This window comes from Erithacus rubecula (genome assembly GCF_903797595.1).
Source record: "Erithacus rubecula genome assembly, chromosome: 3".
In the NCBI taxonomy this organism is placed as follows: Eukaryota; Metazoa; Chordata; class Aves; order Passeriformes; family Muscicapidae; genus Erithacus; species Erithacus rubecula.
The window spans coordinates 60649019-60663037 of record NC_136689.1 but is presented as its reverse complement, the minus strand read 5'-3'; the positions used below and the strand labels follow the sequence as shown (position 1 = coordinate 60663037).

At 37.0% G+C, this 14019-nt stretch overlaps 1 protein-coding gene across 5 annotated transcripts in view; it reads left to right on the top strand.

The window, feature by feature from the left end:
• Window positions 1–14019, top strand: part of RANBP9 (RAN binding protein 9) — a 38839-nt gene that overhangs the window by 23694 nt on the left and 1126 nt on the right. Inside the window, exons 5-13 of one of the 5 annotated variants that reach the window (XM_079302082.1) lie at window positions 1177–1199; window positions 3188–3372; window positions 4178–4290; window positions 5608–5716; window positions 7122–7312; window positions 8958–9105; window positions 10797–10870; window positions 12953–13101; window positions 13759–13870. In XM_079302082.1, the coding sequence (XP_079158208.1) occupies window positions 1177–1199; window positions 3188–3372; window positions 4178–4290; window positions 5608–5716; window positions 7122–7312; window positions 8958–9105; window positions 10797–10870; window positions 12953–13101; window positions 13759–13870 (1104 nt within the window). Of the gene's footprint in view, window positions 1–1176; window positions 1200–3187; window positions 3373–4177; window positions 4291–5607; window positions 5717–7121; window positions 7313–8957; window positions 9106–10796; window positions 10965–12949; window positions 13102–13758; window positions 13871–14019 lie in introns of those variants that run through there. The other 4 variants (XM_079302080.1, XM_079302081.1, XM_079302079.1 and 1 more) reach the window with 4 other exon arrangements.

Here is a 14019-nt window from a genome sequence, read left to right as displayed (position 1 = left end):
CCCTCTCTCCCTCCCCCTACAGGACCTCCAGCACCTACATATCACTTAGTCATCATTTATTTGTCATGCCTACAGCCTCCACTTTGGAAAAGACAAGCTGGATGTCAAAATTGCCAGATAGAAAAAGTGGTATAGCTTAGAAAAAGTTAGGGTAAGAGCAGGGAATAAATAAAATGATAGCTTTGACATACGATGGGAGGAAACAAAGGAAACAGATTCATTCAGTATGTCATCCTTTCGTTTCAAAAGATGTGGGTAAGGAATCCAGATGCTCTTGAGGTTTGAAATCCTGGGGAAGAATTGAGATTGAAAACAGAGATGGAATTTAGGACAAGAGGTTAAAAACTTTGTTTTCATCTCAAATTTGAAAAGATGGTGGTACAAAATAAATTGAAGTTTGAAGGAATAGGTGGATTTGAATAATTCTGCATTAAAAAAAACAAACTTACAACAATAAAGGAAATTCTGAAATACTGATGTTATTTGGCTGTCCAAAGAAGATTACTGATAAGGTTTTTTTTTTTAACTGAAAGCTTCCCTCCCCCTGAAGTTCCTGAAGTGTATAGAGGTCATATTTTTCTCTAATCCTGGACAGCAAAATCACTCCCTTGGTTTTATGGGTAGATGGATGTTTGTAATTATGTAACAAGATATTAAGCTGTTCTGTTTGAAACCCAAAGCATGCGGGCCTGGATTAGAGTGAAACACTTGCAGACTGGTTTGGAGTATTATAGACATGTGCTGCTTGTGTAAAGATTGAGTGAGTATTTATGAAGAAAAATAATAGCAAACAAGAAAAGACCCCATTAAATCTTGATGTTGCAGCATCATGACAAGCAAGTGAAAAAGTATTTTCTGATACCCTTACCTTTCTTCTCTAAATTTGGTATGTGTAGCTAGGATTTTCAGACTTTCTAATCTGCATGATTTGCTAAATCTTACAACCTATTTTGAAAAAATTAAAGGCAATTCAAGTATTTTTAAATGACAATTACTTTTTGCCAAATACCACCATTTATTATTTGAAAACATGAACTGTGCCTAAGCATCATGGATTTCACCATACTTGTTTCTGAGATGGTTTGGGTGAAATTTCTGAACAGATAATGATACATTTAAGGAAATGTCTAGAATCCAGACACATGGAAATTAATCTGAATTTTCTCTTTATTCCAGGCATCGCTTTCACAGATTTACCGGTAAGATAAGTGCACTTTCAAACAGTTTTCCTTTGTGTCATAAACAGATGTTTCAGATCAAACTAGCATTTATCTTATGCTTGTTGGAATTACAATGATAATCTTTGTAGCCAGTTTAATATTAGTTATTTCTCATCATTATTTCAGTGGTGATTTTTTAATTGAAGTAGAAAGTGTTTTGATTTTACACTGATCCTTAAAAGAGGTTTTCCTTTTCAGGTTTTTTTTAGCAGAAAATAATAATACATGCAAATAGTTATTACACACTTTGGCATATTCAAGCTTTGTGTACAAAGTCAGAGCTGTGTTAAACACCAAAGTAGTGGATGGCTGCTTGGGATATTGTCACTGTAACTCATTCTTGATGCCTGATTTTCACAATCTGCTTAATCAAATTTTCACAATCTTCACAATTTTCAGTCTTTTGCTTCATTCAATCAAATGTATCAATTTTTTTTTTAAAGCTGCACATATCTGAAGTCTTGTAGCTTTTGCATCAATTAAATTGTGCTTTCCTTAAAACTGGCATCTGTTGCCTATACTACTGTTACAGGCATGATACTACACTTACTTTGGTTTTCTTCTCATCCACTTCATTTCTGGTTTAATCTGTTTAAGGTGCAGTGTGTGATGCACGTCCATCTGGCCAGCTACTCCCTTTGTGTGGCCTTAAGAGGCAAGGACAGATATTAAGGAAAAATGAAGTCAGTAACCCAAGGAGCCTCTTAGTCCTACCACTTGAGGGTTGAGTGTTTTGTGTAGGAAACCACTGCCACTATTCTGGATCTTCCAAGATGCTAGCAGGACTCCTTGCTAGCACACGGTGCCAGCTCAGGAAAACTGACACTATAATCTGAAGTATGAAGCTGAACCTCTTATTAGAATCAATGGTTTCCATCTCCTTAAAACATTTGAGACTTGTGGTTTGTTGATTATTTTAGGCTAGGTTAACAGTATGAGCATGTTTGTTTAAAAAAGCAAATGGTGTATTTGTGAAAATAGAGGCAAGATTGGTTTGGGCGTGGTTTGAGCAACCAGAGTATTTTTCATTTCACTGGGTTCTCTGGACTCCAGAGTTCATACTGACCTGCATGTTGATAACTTCTTACTGATAACTTTAATTTATTTAACATAATAGTTCTGTAGGTCAACATCCCAGTATACCTTACCACAATTATCTGCAGTGTAATTATGATGTAGATATTTTTATTTAAAAAGCTTTAAAACATAAAATTAAACTACCTCCACCCACACATACACAAAAGACCTCAGCAACAAAACCCCATTCACACCACTGATTGCCTCACCATTGCTGAGATGCTTATTGCATTTAAGCAAATAGCATTTATTCCAACAGGCAGATTGTACCTTTCTCATATTTGGCATTTTTAAAATTTGCATGGAGACCTAATATCTAAGCAGAAAATAAAACTGAGACAACAATAAATGGTGTAACACATTTTCCTAGATAGAAGCCCAGGAATTCACAAAAACCTCAGTGCACTGTTACAGTTCTTGTTAGGCACTACAAGATTTTGATTTTGAGGCTGTTGAGTACTTACCACTAAAATACAGCAATGTTTTAGGTATTTCATCCTAAAAGGAAAATCATCCACTTTGTAAGTTGAATTTTTGTTCTCATTTTAAGGACCTTTTTAAAAAACAGGTCTTTAAAAATAATAAAAAATTATTACTTAATATTTAGTGAAATTGAACCCAGAAGTTGTAACATTTAGCACAGTTTAAAAGATATATTTTCTGATTAGAATGTCAGTAAGATTTTTCTTCCTTCCAAATTAAAAAAATTATGAGCAATGGGAATAAAATTAGTCAGTCATTGTATTGCTGTATTGGCAGAAGCTGCTTTTATTGCTGGAGCACACTACTAGAAGCAGTGAGGTTATTACTAGAGATGAGGAAAAAAAAAAACCAACACAACAGTGGGGTTTAGAGCAAGTGTCAAAAACTAACTAAAATATTTCTTGCAGCCAAACTTGTACCCTACAGTAGGGCTTCAAACACCAGGAGAGGTTGTGGATGCTAATTTTGGACAACACCCATTTGTATTTGATATTGAAGACTATATGCGAGAGTGGAGAACCAAAATTCAAGCACAGATTGACAGATTTCCAATAGGAGATCGGGAAGGAGAGTGGCAAACAATGATTCAGAAGTAAGACTTGTAATATTGTTAATATTTTAAAATGTTGTTAGTTGTGTGATTTCAGAGATCCTTAAAACTTTCTATCTATTGTCTTGTGCAAAAAGTGATAGGTATTATTAAAAAATAGTACAAGTAATTTTATTGCCAGGTCTGATAACAGTGTAAAAGGGAGCATGAACAGATCTTGTTGGTAGAGTTGTCTCTCATTAATAATTTGGACTTTATAATGATGAGTGTGAGATTTCTGTTCTATCTTCATGTATCTAATACGGATTGGGGAGTTTGTAGGAAAGTTGCCATGGTTGTAATTTGCAGTTTTAATCTGGGCTCTGGAAATTTCCCTTTGCATTCTCAGCCTTCATCACGCCAGGTTAAGTTGTGTGTTATTAGTGTTTCTTGGAAAAATGATGGTTGTGACTGCAATTTGTTTTTTTTTTTTCGATGAAAACAAAAACTTATTGTGCAGCAATTTCACTTCAGTGTGTGTAATGAGAAAAAAAACCCCAACTTAATTAGCAGTTAATATTTGAACTGATCCTGCCTTTGGGTGATTAATAATTGTTAGTAAAATTCATCATAATAAAGTTATGCATTTATTATTTTTTAAAATTATATTTCAGTACAGTGTTTTGAAGAGTATACTGACTCTTAACTGAATTACTTTTGTCTGACTTGTACAGATATCTCTGCATTTCAAGTAGAATTTTTCAATTCAGTCAGCGTATTTTAGCAAAGGGTTTTTACATTCAGGAGTTCTTGGTTTCTTACCTGTATTTAGTGAGTATTTATGAGTTTTGTTTTTGTTTGTTTTTAGAATGGTATCATCTTACTTAGTTCACCATGGATACTGTGCAACAGCAGAGGCATTCGCCAGATCCACAGACCAGACTGTGCTAGAAGAATTAGCTTCCATTAAGAACAGACAAAGTAAGGCTGGAAAGCACGTTGCATCCCTTTTTTTCTTCCTTAAACAGATATTACATAAAGTTTTCTCTTAAGCAGTGTTGTAGAATTTGCTTGCAGCACTGCTCCATAGCACAGTTCTTTGCTGTCATCTAATGTTACACATGTATAGCAGCTGGGTATGAAAAATCTTCATAGTAATACTTTGTAACTTGTTTGATGTAGGAGAATGTGGTGAATTATCCATTGTCTTTTCTCTTGAATGTAAAGTTGTGGTATGTCTGAAACAAGTGTGTGTAATGTCTCTGATTGTTTGAGAGCTAATAGTCATAAATAGGAATATAAAACTTAGTCTTTACAAACATTTATATTTTTATCTGAACTGTGAAAAGGGATTGAGTTTAGAGAATGTTTTATGAGTTAAATGAAACTTGAGTTTTCCTGCTTACAGTTGTGAGGGGGAAGAGGACAAGGACAACTAACAGCAGTTCAATTCTAACTTGCCATGTCAGTGCTGTTTGGCAGCCTGAATGAACATTGCCTTCCCCTGCCATTTAAATCCCTGCTCTATGACCATCAGCATTTGTGTTACTGTATGACATACCACATGGGGAAACTGCTCTGGTTGTAAAACAATAAATTTGTTGGGCTATTTTTCATTTGGATCAGTTTCTGTGTTGCTGGAGAGAGCTGTTTGCAACTTGAGCCAAGTTACAGCCACAGAAGTATCAACTAAAGCAGGGACTGTTGTTAAAGATTTTACAAATGTAATTTGATTGGAAGTATGTGTTGTAGGTGAAAAAGACTAAATTTTTGTTTTTCTTAGTGAAAATTGAACCAGTAGGAGTGGGATGCAATTTGGATGTTCTTGAGTGACAGTACTTTGGTATGTGCTTATTTATAAAAAGTTGTGAAAATGAGAAGTAAATCACAGAAGAGTGTCTGCAGTCTTATTCTAGCTCTAAATGTACAATCTGACTACAAAGCAGTTGGAGGCTGGCAGCAAATAAAAATACTGAGTTCTCATTTAGATACATGTAGGTGGAGTGCACTTCTTAGATTTTCCTGTTGAACATTTTAAAGAAGCATGATCTTTCTTTACACTATTTTTTTTCTAAAAGGAAAAAAATCTTGTTGATTGATGGTTGCAGTGTCTTTTAATCATTAATGTACATGTATTAATCCATAAGCTGTCCATTTAACTGATGTTGGTTTTGCTGAACAGAAATTCAGAAATTGGTTTTGGCAGGATGAATGGAGAACCCATTGAAACAACATAACAGCTGTATCCAAGTTTACTAGAAAAAAATCCTAATCTCTTATTTGTTTTTTGGTGAACAGGAATTCAGAAATTGGTTTTAGCAGGAAGAATGGGAGAAGCCATTGAAACAACACAACAGTTGTATCCAAGTTTACTAGAAAGAAATCCTAATCTCTTATTTGCATTAAAGTGAGTCTTCAAATTATACAGATGTGTGTTTATAGATGGCACAGTACCTTCTGAGACAAGACAGTTACTCATTTAAAGCTTTCAGAGAAATTTATACAAAGTTAAGCAGCGCTTTTTAGAAAATGTGTATATTTCACTTTATTATGCTCTTCTGATTTGCTACATGTTTAACTAGGTTTTGTCATCGAGGTCCTGGTTTGCAGCATAATTCACATCTCCCTGTAGACTTGTTCTCTAGAACTAAGTTCTGTAGTGTTTTTAGTGAATTTTAGTCCATTTGGGTGTCAAGTAAAAATTAAAATGGAAACTGATATATTAGCATGTTCATGAAGGTTAAGAATCCTGATGGTATAAGTTAGTCTGTTCCTCCAAAGGGGTGACTGACTTAAAAGACCAGTTTAAATGAGCTGTTTGATTCCATGCCACTTTGCTAGAAACCTCTGGTTAAACAGTGGAAATTCTGTAATTGCAAAGAGTTCTCTTGGCTTCCCAGGCACACAGTAGTCACCTTCATTCTGGCGTTTTTCACTTGCCAGCTGCGCTGTTCTCCAGAATTTTGTATCACATTGCAGTGTTGAATGTGGAAAAAATGTGTTATCTCCTTTAAGAACAAAGCACTTTAATTTTATGTTCAGTTAAGTAACTGGGAATGTGTTTGAAGTCTGTCATACTCAAGTGCTGAACAGAATTCACGTGACAGTACTCCAGACTTATCACAGAATTAACAAAATGCGAACATTTTGATGAAAGACTTCACTCAATAGCATCAATTGTATGTTATCTATTTCTCAATCTGTCTTTCTAAATTTTGCCTGTTCTATTGAGGCTATTGAAGCCTAAAGCATAAAGCAGGAGTTCTGAGCTTCTTTAAAGTCCATAGTAAAACCTCCTTATCTAAAATTAAATTGACAAAGAGCAACAGTCTCTAAAGGGAAGGTTTGTATGGGAGTTTACTTTTCAAACTGTTTTCTAGTGCAGGTGTTTAATGTTAAGAGTTACCCTTTAATGCTTAATGGTCCAGACAGTTAAACTCTGCTCTCATTTGCTTTGAGAGAAATGACAGACATGACAACATAATGACATAACTTTCTCAAGAAATAACCTACCCCCTGCCAATAAAAGAAAACAGAACAAGAAAATATAGTTTAACTCTCTAAACTTTGAGGACTTACTGACAAAGGCTGTCCTCCAAGGATAATATTCCTGTTCTGCTCCCTCACAAATTTGTAATTGTGTATTTTTGGTGGAATGCTCCAGAGCTTATTGATGATTGGATTATTGACATCCAGCATTTTGTTGAGTCAGACTTGTTCTATATTTCACACTAAAATGAAATCATAGCTATCGTTGGTAATGTGAAATGTGTAAATGGTTTCATGAGCTTAACTTCCTGCCTTTTGTTTAGGGTGCGCCAGTTCATAGAGATGGTGAACGGTACGGACAGTGAAGTGCGGTGTTTGGGAGGCCACAGTCCAAAATCTCAGGACAGTTACCCTGTTAGCCCACGGTCATTCAGTAGTCCTAGCATGAGTCCGAGCCATGGAATGAATATTCACAATTTGGCAACAGGCAAAGGGAGCAGCACACACTTCACTGGTAAGTTCATGTGGAGGGTAGACCACACAGATTTGGACATACCACAGCACATGGATTTTTTTAACTTCATATTTTTATGCTGAATGAAGTGTGCAACAGCAAAATTTTAATGATTTAAAATATGTGATTTCCAGTCACTGAGAAAAACAGAAATTTCGTTGCATAATTTTTGCATGTGCTCTTGGCTTTACTTCTTGCAAAGTAGGTTGCCACCAATTTCTTAAGAAGTGCTTCCCCTCTGGGGAGGTAGAAGATTCTGACATGAATTTCTGTTGTCATTTTGATGATAATTTATGGCTTGGGCATGTTGGTTTAAAGCCAGTAAGTGGTGTATATGATCCATTTCCTGTGGTGTTGATGGAGAAGTAAGAATAGCTGTGGTTGAGCAGGAAACACCAGAAGCTGGGTGGTATGGTTGAGTAAAAGACGTGCTGCTGGCAGCCACATTTCAGTCTCCACAGTTGAAACATTTCTTAGAGCATTTAAGTAATGGGAAGTCTTCAGTGGAAAGCCACAAATGTTCAGAGCTGCCCCAAGCTTGTGGGGAGATCCCCATGCCTTCCAAAGCTGAGAGGAAGCTGAGCATGTTAAAATGATACCTGAACGTGGCATCCTTGAAGACTAAGACTCTTAAGGTAGCAGAGACCATCATCTTTCACTTCTGTTTCATTTCCAAATGCAGACTAACTGGAGGCACTTGTTTTTTTTTTTCTCTCTGGAATGGAGCGGAAAGCCAGTGTAGCCCGGCCATCAGAGTAACTGCTGCCCTTGGAAGGATGGCAGCTTTGCTTTGCCTTCCTCTGTGTCAAGAGAGTCATCACATGTGTCACTGGAGTGCCACTCAAATTTTCTGGTTGTTCTTCAGGTGGTTATTGGATGTACTGTAGAAAGTACCTGTAACTTTTGTAATTTGGAAAATAGAGGCAGGTTGATGATTGTATTATTAGAACTGATGTTTGGGATTTTGTAAATGGCGGCACTGTTTTCTTTATAATAAGCCCTTTCAGTGACCTGTTTCTATTTTAGAACATAATAGGGAGCTCTTGGTTTGATGGAACTGGCAATTACGTGTTTGCTTCAAATGTTAGTTTTCCTGGTATATTTTAGAAGGGTCAGAAGAGATTTTAGCTAGGCATCATAGTTTCACAGCATAATTTTATGTGTTTCACTGTGTAATTTTATTTAGCAAAGCACAATATTAACAATTAAAATAATTATATGATGGAGGAAGGTTGTATGTAAGTGTAGCAACATGCAAAGTATTCAGCACTGAATTCTACTGCACATTTATCAAAAGAATTGTGTGACCAAGAATTAATAATGTTTGCTTCCATTCATAATGATTACAGTGGCCTAGAAAGCTTTTCTAAAAAGCTCTTCTACATTAGTGCAGTTTTCTATTTTTCCAGTAGAAATGGAAAAACCTTCTTGTGTCTGTGTTCATGCTTGTTAAATAATACTTTAACTTCTTCACTCTAGAAGCCTTAAAGGTTCAAATACCTGAAACATGGAGGTGAAGTACTTGAGTTTGTGTGACAAATTTAGTATACTTGTTCTTGGTCAGTAAACATTACACTTCATTTTTTTCTACAAACTTATCTGTAAATGCCACTTTATGACTACAATTGTTAAAACTTTCTTGCAGGGTTTGAAAGTAGTTGCAGTAATGGAGTAATATCAAATAAAGCGCATCAGTCTTACTGTCACAGTAAACACTCGACCACCAGCTTGAATGTACCAGAGCTCAACAACATAAATGTATCCAGATCACAGCAGGTTAACAGCTATTCCAGGTAAATAAACTTTAGATGCTTCTAAATCACGTTAAGACTTGTGTGTTCTCCATGTGTTTGCATGGCAGGGAAGAGTTTCCAGTGGGATTTGATGTGATTTTTTTCTTTTTTTCCCCCCCAAGGATAGTTGAAACATGTCAGCTTGTGATAACTCTGGTTTTTCTGACAGTTCAAGCTCAATAGACTTTTTTCTCCTGTTGGGTTAAAGAAAAGTAGTAAACAAAAATAAATTACCTTGGTTGTAGCTGTGGTCAGTTTTGAAGTTGCACAGTGATGGTTAATTCACACTTGGGATTTTAATTGAAGCCTCTGATGCTGAATTTAAGTGTATTGCACAAAGGCAATGGAAAGTTTTCCAGATACTCTCCATTTGTGGCAGTATGTGTAAAATAAACACAGTTGAGATGCATATGAAGTGTGGATTCGCTTTCACCATGTTCACCAGAATTGTTTGCCTATCCAGTCACTACCATGACTGCAAATGCATTCAGTTCAGAGAATGAGAATTAATCTGTTACCCAGGGTTAACATGGTTATTCATAACCAGTACACATTAAGCTCTGGGTTGCATGGATGCAGCAGAAACTAATTTGATGTGAAATGCAACAGCACTCAGCTGCATTGTCTAAAATGGATTCCTAAAACCACCACATAGGATGTGATGATGTGGTGGTGATGACCGAAAGTATTTTAGTTGAATAGTGATAATTGGGGTAAAAAAGTAAGAGTAACAATTTACTTTTTAACTTTCCACAATTTCTGTTTCTGTCAGCAGTTGCCTCTGCCAAAAGGCCTGGCAGTGTCTTGGCAACTCAGAGATTTTTCATGGAGGAAGACAGTTCCTTGGCTGGGTTCTTGCCCAGTCAGAGAGGCCTTTTGGTTTTCTTCCTCAAAGCAAGCCGAGTATTTTTGGTTGCTTAGAAGCAAGATACTAAACTTCCAAACTGAATCTGTTTGGTCTTGACAGAGGTTTTAGGTTGCTATTCTCTGTGATGGAATAGAACAGGCCAGGGTGCAACTGTCAGCAAAGCTCAGTCCCCAAAGCCACGCTGGCATTTTCTAAAAGCACTTCTGTGAGCTGCTGCAAGCAAAGGGTGGTGAGGAGTTGAATGCTCTGCATTTGCACTCAGTGTCTCTTCAGTGTTCTGCTTTACTCAGCATTTGCTTTGGGATTTTCTTTTTTTGTTTTTCATCTCTCATTCCACAGAGTAAATAGGAGGAGAAGGCATTTTTTAAAAATAATTAGTTACCTAAATATGGTATTTTCAAAGTAGGATGTATATTGACTTAACTATATTTTTTATGTATAAATATTAACTATATCAAAAAGTGGGAGTAGTATATTTTCGCAATGCATTTTCTTCAGCTCAGTGTACATACAGTTACATAAACAAGGTGAGAGCTTTCTGGTGTGTATTTAGAAAGTGTTATATTCCTTACTCCTGAATAATGGGAGACATGTTTAATTTTCAACATCTGAAAATAGTATTTTATGAAAACTAATGTTGAGACAGCCTTTAAACTTTCCATGGTGTTCTGCTATCACCAGTTGCCTTCTAGGAAACTGTGGTCTAGCTTGGTAATATTTAACAGCAGCTTTTCAGTAGCTGAGAAAGTACTGTGATGAAGTTGTAAAGATAACCTAAGTACTTAAATATGAGTAAAACTTGTACTTACTGCTCTCTTTTCAGCAATGATGTAGACATGGAAACAGATCACTACTCCAATGGGGTTGCTGAGACTTCATCCAATGGCTTCCTAAATGGTAGTTCTAAACATGATCACGAAATGGAAGAATGTGACACAGAAATGGGTCTGCAGTGATATTTCTTACATTTTTATTAAGTGATGGCAACAAGGTTATGTTTTTACTTGCAATGCTTCCCAACTTGAAAATTAGGGTTACTGGCTCAAGTCTTAATTTTTTGATTGTTTGTTTTGCTATTACTAGATGTAAATTTTAAAACAGCTGATTTAGGTGGTCCAATATCAGTGTGAGAACAGGGGAAATGGGTAACTCATGGCTACTGAAACTAGCATTGCTTTCTGAGGAAGTACCTTAGAGAAGAAACACCCAGTTGTGTAGCACCCTGTGTTTGAGTTGGGAAATTGCTTCTCCCTCTTCCCATTCATGGCTCTCATGGCACACTCTTTGTATTCCACAGTAAGCATAGAAATTCTAAATCTTTTATATTGAAATGGAAAGTGCTAATATTTAATGCTCAAGAGCTTTATTTGCAAAATGTGAAAAATGAAAATATTTTTCCCATGTTTCCAACAAAAAAAACCCCGATTTATATAGTTAAGAGCTAAAAATTTTTTTTTACTTGGCTTTATACACTGTCATGGCTGCTGATGTTGGTGACAAATGAGTATTTAAATCCCCTCTGCTTGCCCTTTGTGCAGCTGCAGAATTGGTACTCAAACACTTGGTTTAAGCAGATGTCAGTTAATGTGTAGTTTAAATGAAATGTGAAACTGGAGACCTTCAGAATGCAGCAGTGCGTGCAGAGGTCTGTGAGTGATTCCCACTTCCAGGGCTTGTGCTGCTGCTGCTGATCCTGCAGCTTTGCTGGGAAATGCAGGTAACTGTGGAACAGCAAATGTCACTCTGTTACAGCCCTGCTAGGAGGAATGCAGGTTGACAGACTATTTTCCCTGCATTATGCTCTGAAAATGGATAATTAAAAGACCTTTTTTCTGTGACAAAACCCAAAGCAGGTCCTCCCTCTCCTGCTGTGACAGACATGCAGCAGCTGACAGGGCACAGAGTTGTGTTTTTTGCAATGGAGTTGTCTCCTGCCTTTGGAAAGTCATGTCTCAGATTAGGCTGAGCTAGGGACAAACACCACGACTTGAAGACTTGTGGGTGATGTCACCTACACTGTTTGCCCCCTCCCCCAGTTTGAGTCTGGTGGTTTTTCACTTTTTGAAATATTCATATATTCTCCTTAGTGCTGTACATGTAAGGTTAAGTAGGCAGGTATTTTCTACAGGTGATACACTTAACATCTAAGGAAAAAAAATGACCAGTTAAAAATCTTTTTTTGAAATAGTAGTCAAAATACATCACTAAATAGCAGTCCTAAAGTCAGAAAGAAGAGTGGATTTGTAACTGAAGAATCTACCAAAACGCTCATTTAAAAATTTGATTCCACTGATGAAAAAAGACAAGGAATGGAAAAATGCCTTTTTTTAATGCAGTGCTTTAGGTGCAAAATTTATAAAAGCAGATTTTTCATAGAAGCCAAGTGTTGGTTTACTGTTCATAAGCTGCATCAGTATCTTTAAAAATCACTAGTATTGGGGAATATTGTAGGAAATAGTAAAGAAATCAGTTGTAGTGTCCTGTTTGATTGCAAAAGAAGCCTGAAATACCCAAATGATGTAAGATGTGTTCTGAACAGTTTAAATTATGATCTTGTAGCAGAATCCATCATGGCTGTCGAGGAAGTTTGGCATTTTTTTTACCCTCTATTTGTTCCCAATTTGGTGTATCTTCAGAAATGCAATGCCAAAGAATTAAGGAAGTTAGAACTGTGAGGATTTCCATTGTTGTTTTTTAAACTTCCTTAAAAGTTTAGGGTAAAACCCAGTTTATCTTCTAGTTAATTTAAGAATACTTCTTGCAAATGAACAGCACGAGGTGTGCCAGCCTTTGCCGTTAGCTAACCAGGTCTCTCAAATGTTGAGGAGCAGTTCCCCAGTGCCTGGTACAGGAGCCATGGGGCCAGGGTCTCTGGCTGGCTGCTGTGTCTGAGTGCAGTCAGGGCAGAGTCTGTAGATCCATGGGTTGTTACCCTGGGCTCTGTCAGTGGTGATGATGACGATGTTGTTTCTTTAGAAGTAGATTCAAGTCAGTTAAGACGCCAGCTATGTGGTGGCAGCCAAGCAGCCATTGAAAGGATGATCCATTTTGGAAGAGAATTGCAAGCAATGAGCGAGCAGCTAAGAAGAGAATGTGGCAAGAACACAGTGAATAAGAAAATGCTCAAGGTATGTTTAATCCTCTTGTAAAGGTGAATAACTGTGCTGCCCAGCAGGAACTTCCCACTGCATGTTGTGCTGGAATACTGTTCTGCTTTAACTTCTGGCATTTTTTGTGTGTTTGCAAGTGTTCTGGTCAGCTGTGGTGTAGCACTGTCTTCTTTTTGTCTGTGTAGCACATGCACAAGAAAGATAATTTTGTGCTATTACACAGTTAAACATACAGATTAATTTAGCACTTCCCTTTCTGTCATTTGTGACCATGTAACTTGGCCTCTTGAAGTTGTTTTTGTCTCTAATGATAAATGAACCACAAGGGGATTAGTAGAGATGCCCAAAATGTGCTGTCATTAGTACTCTGCATGTTAATTAGTTTGCCTTGATTTGAGACTGCTCTGGAAAAGAATATTCCTGCCAAAAACTGCATGCAGTTTTCGATCTGTTTTCTCTTACCCTGTAACTTAGTAAAATAATGCTACCTTTTGCTTTGCTTTTGGGGAAAAACACTAAATGGAACAAATCCTGTCACAATTTATTTCTATCTTTTTGTATTGATGGACACTGACAGTCACCTTTGGAATTCTGAATCAAAACAGTTGAACAAAATAGCCTTTTTTTCACTAGTGTCTTGTAGCTGTAGATGTAATGAAAATCATCTTCCCACAGGATGCATTCAGTTTACTTGCATATTCCGATCCCTGGAGCAGCCCTGTTGGGAATCAGCTTGATCCCATACAAAGAGAACCAGTGTGCTCTGTGCTGAATAGTGCAATACTAGGTAAGTGTGGCTGCCCAGGGGGCTCAGGGTGCTCCCTGTCATCCCACAGAGGTGACCCTGCTGCTCCTAAGGGCAGCAGTGTAGGGTACACCCCTCTGGGAGAGAAGGGATGGTTTGGAGGGTGTGGAAAATAACAGGTACTTGTCTGC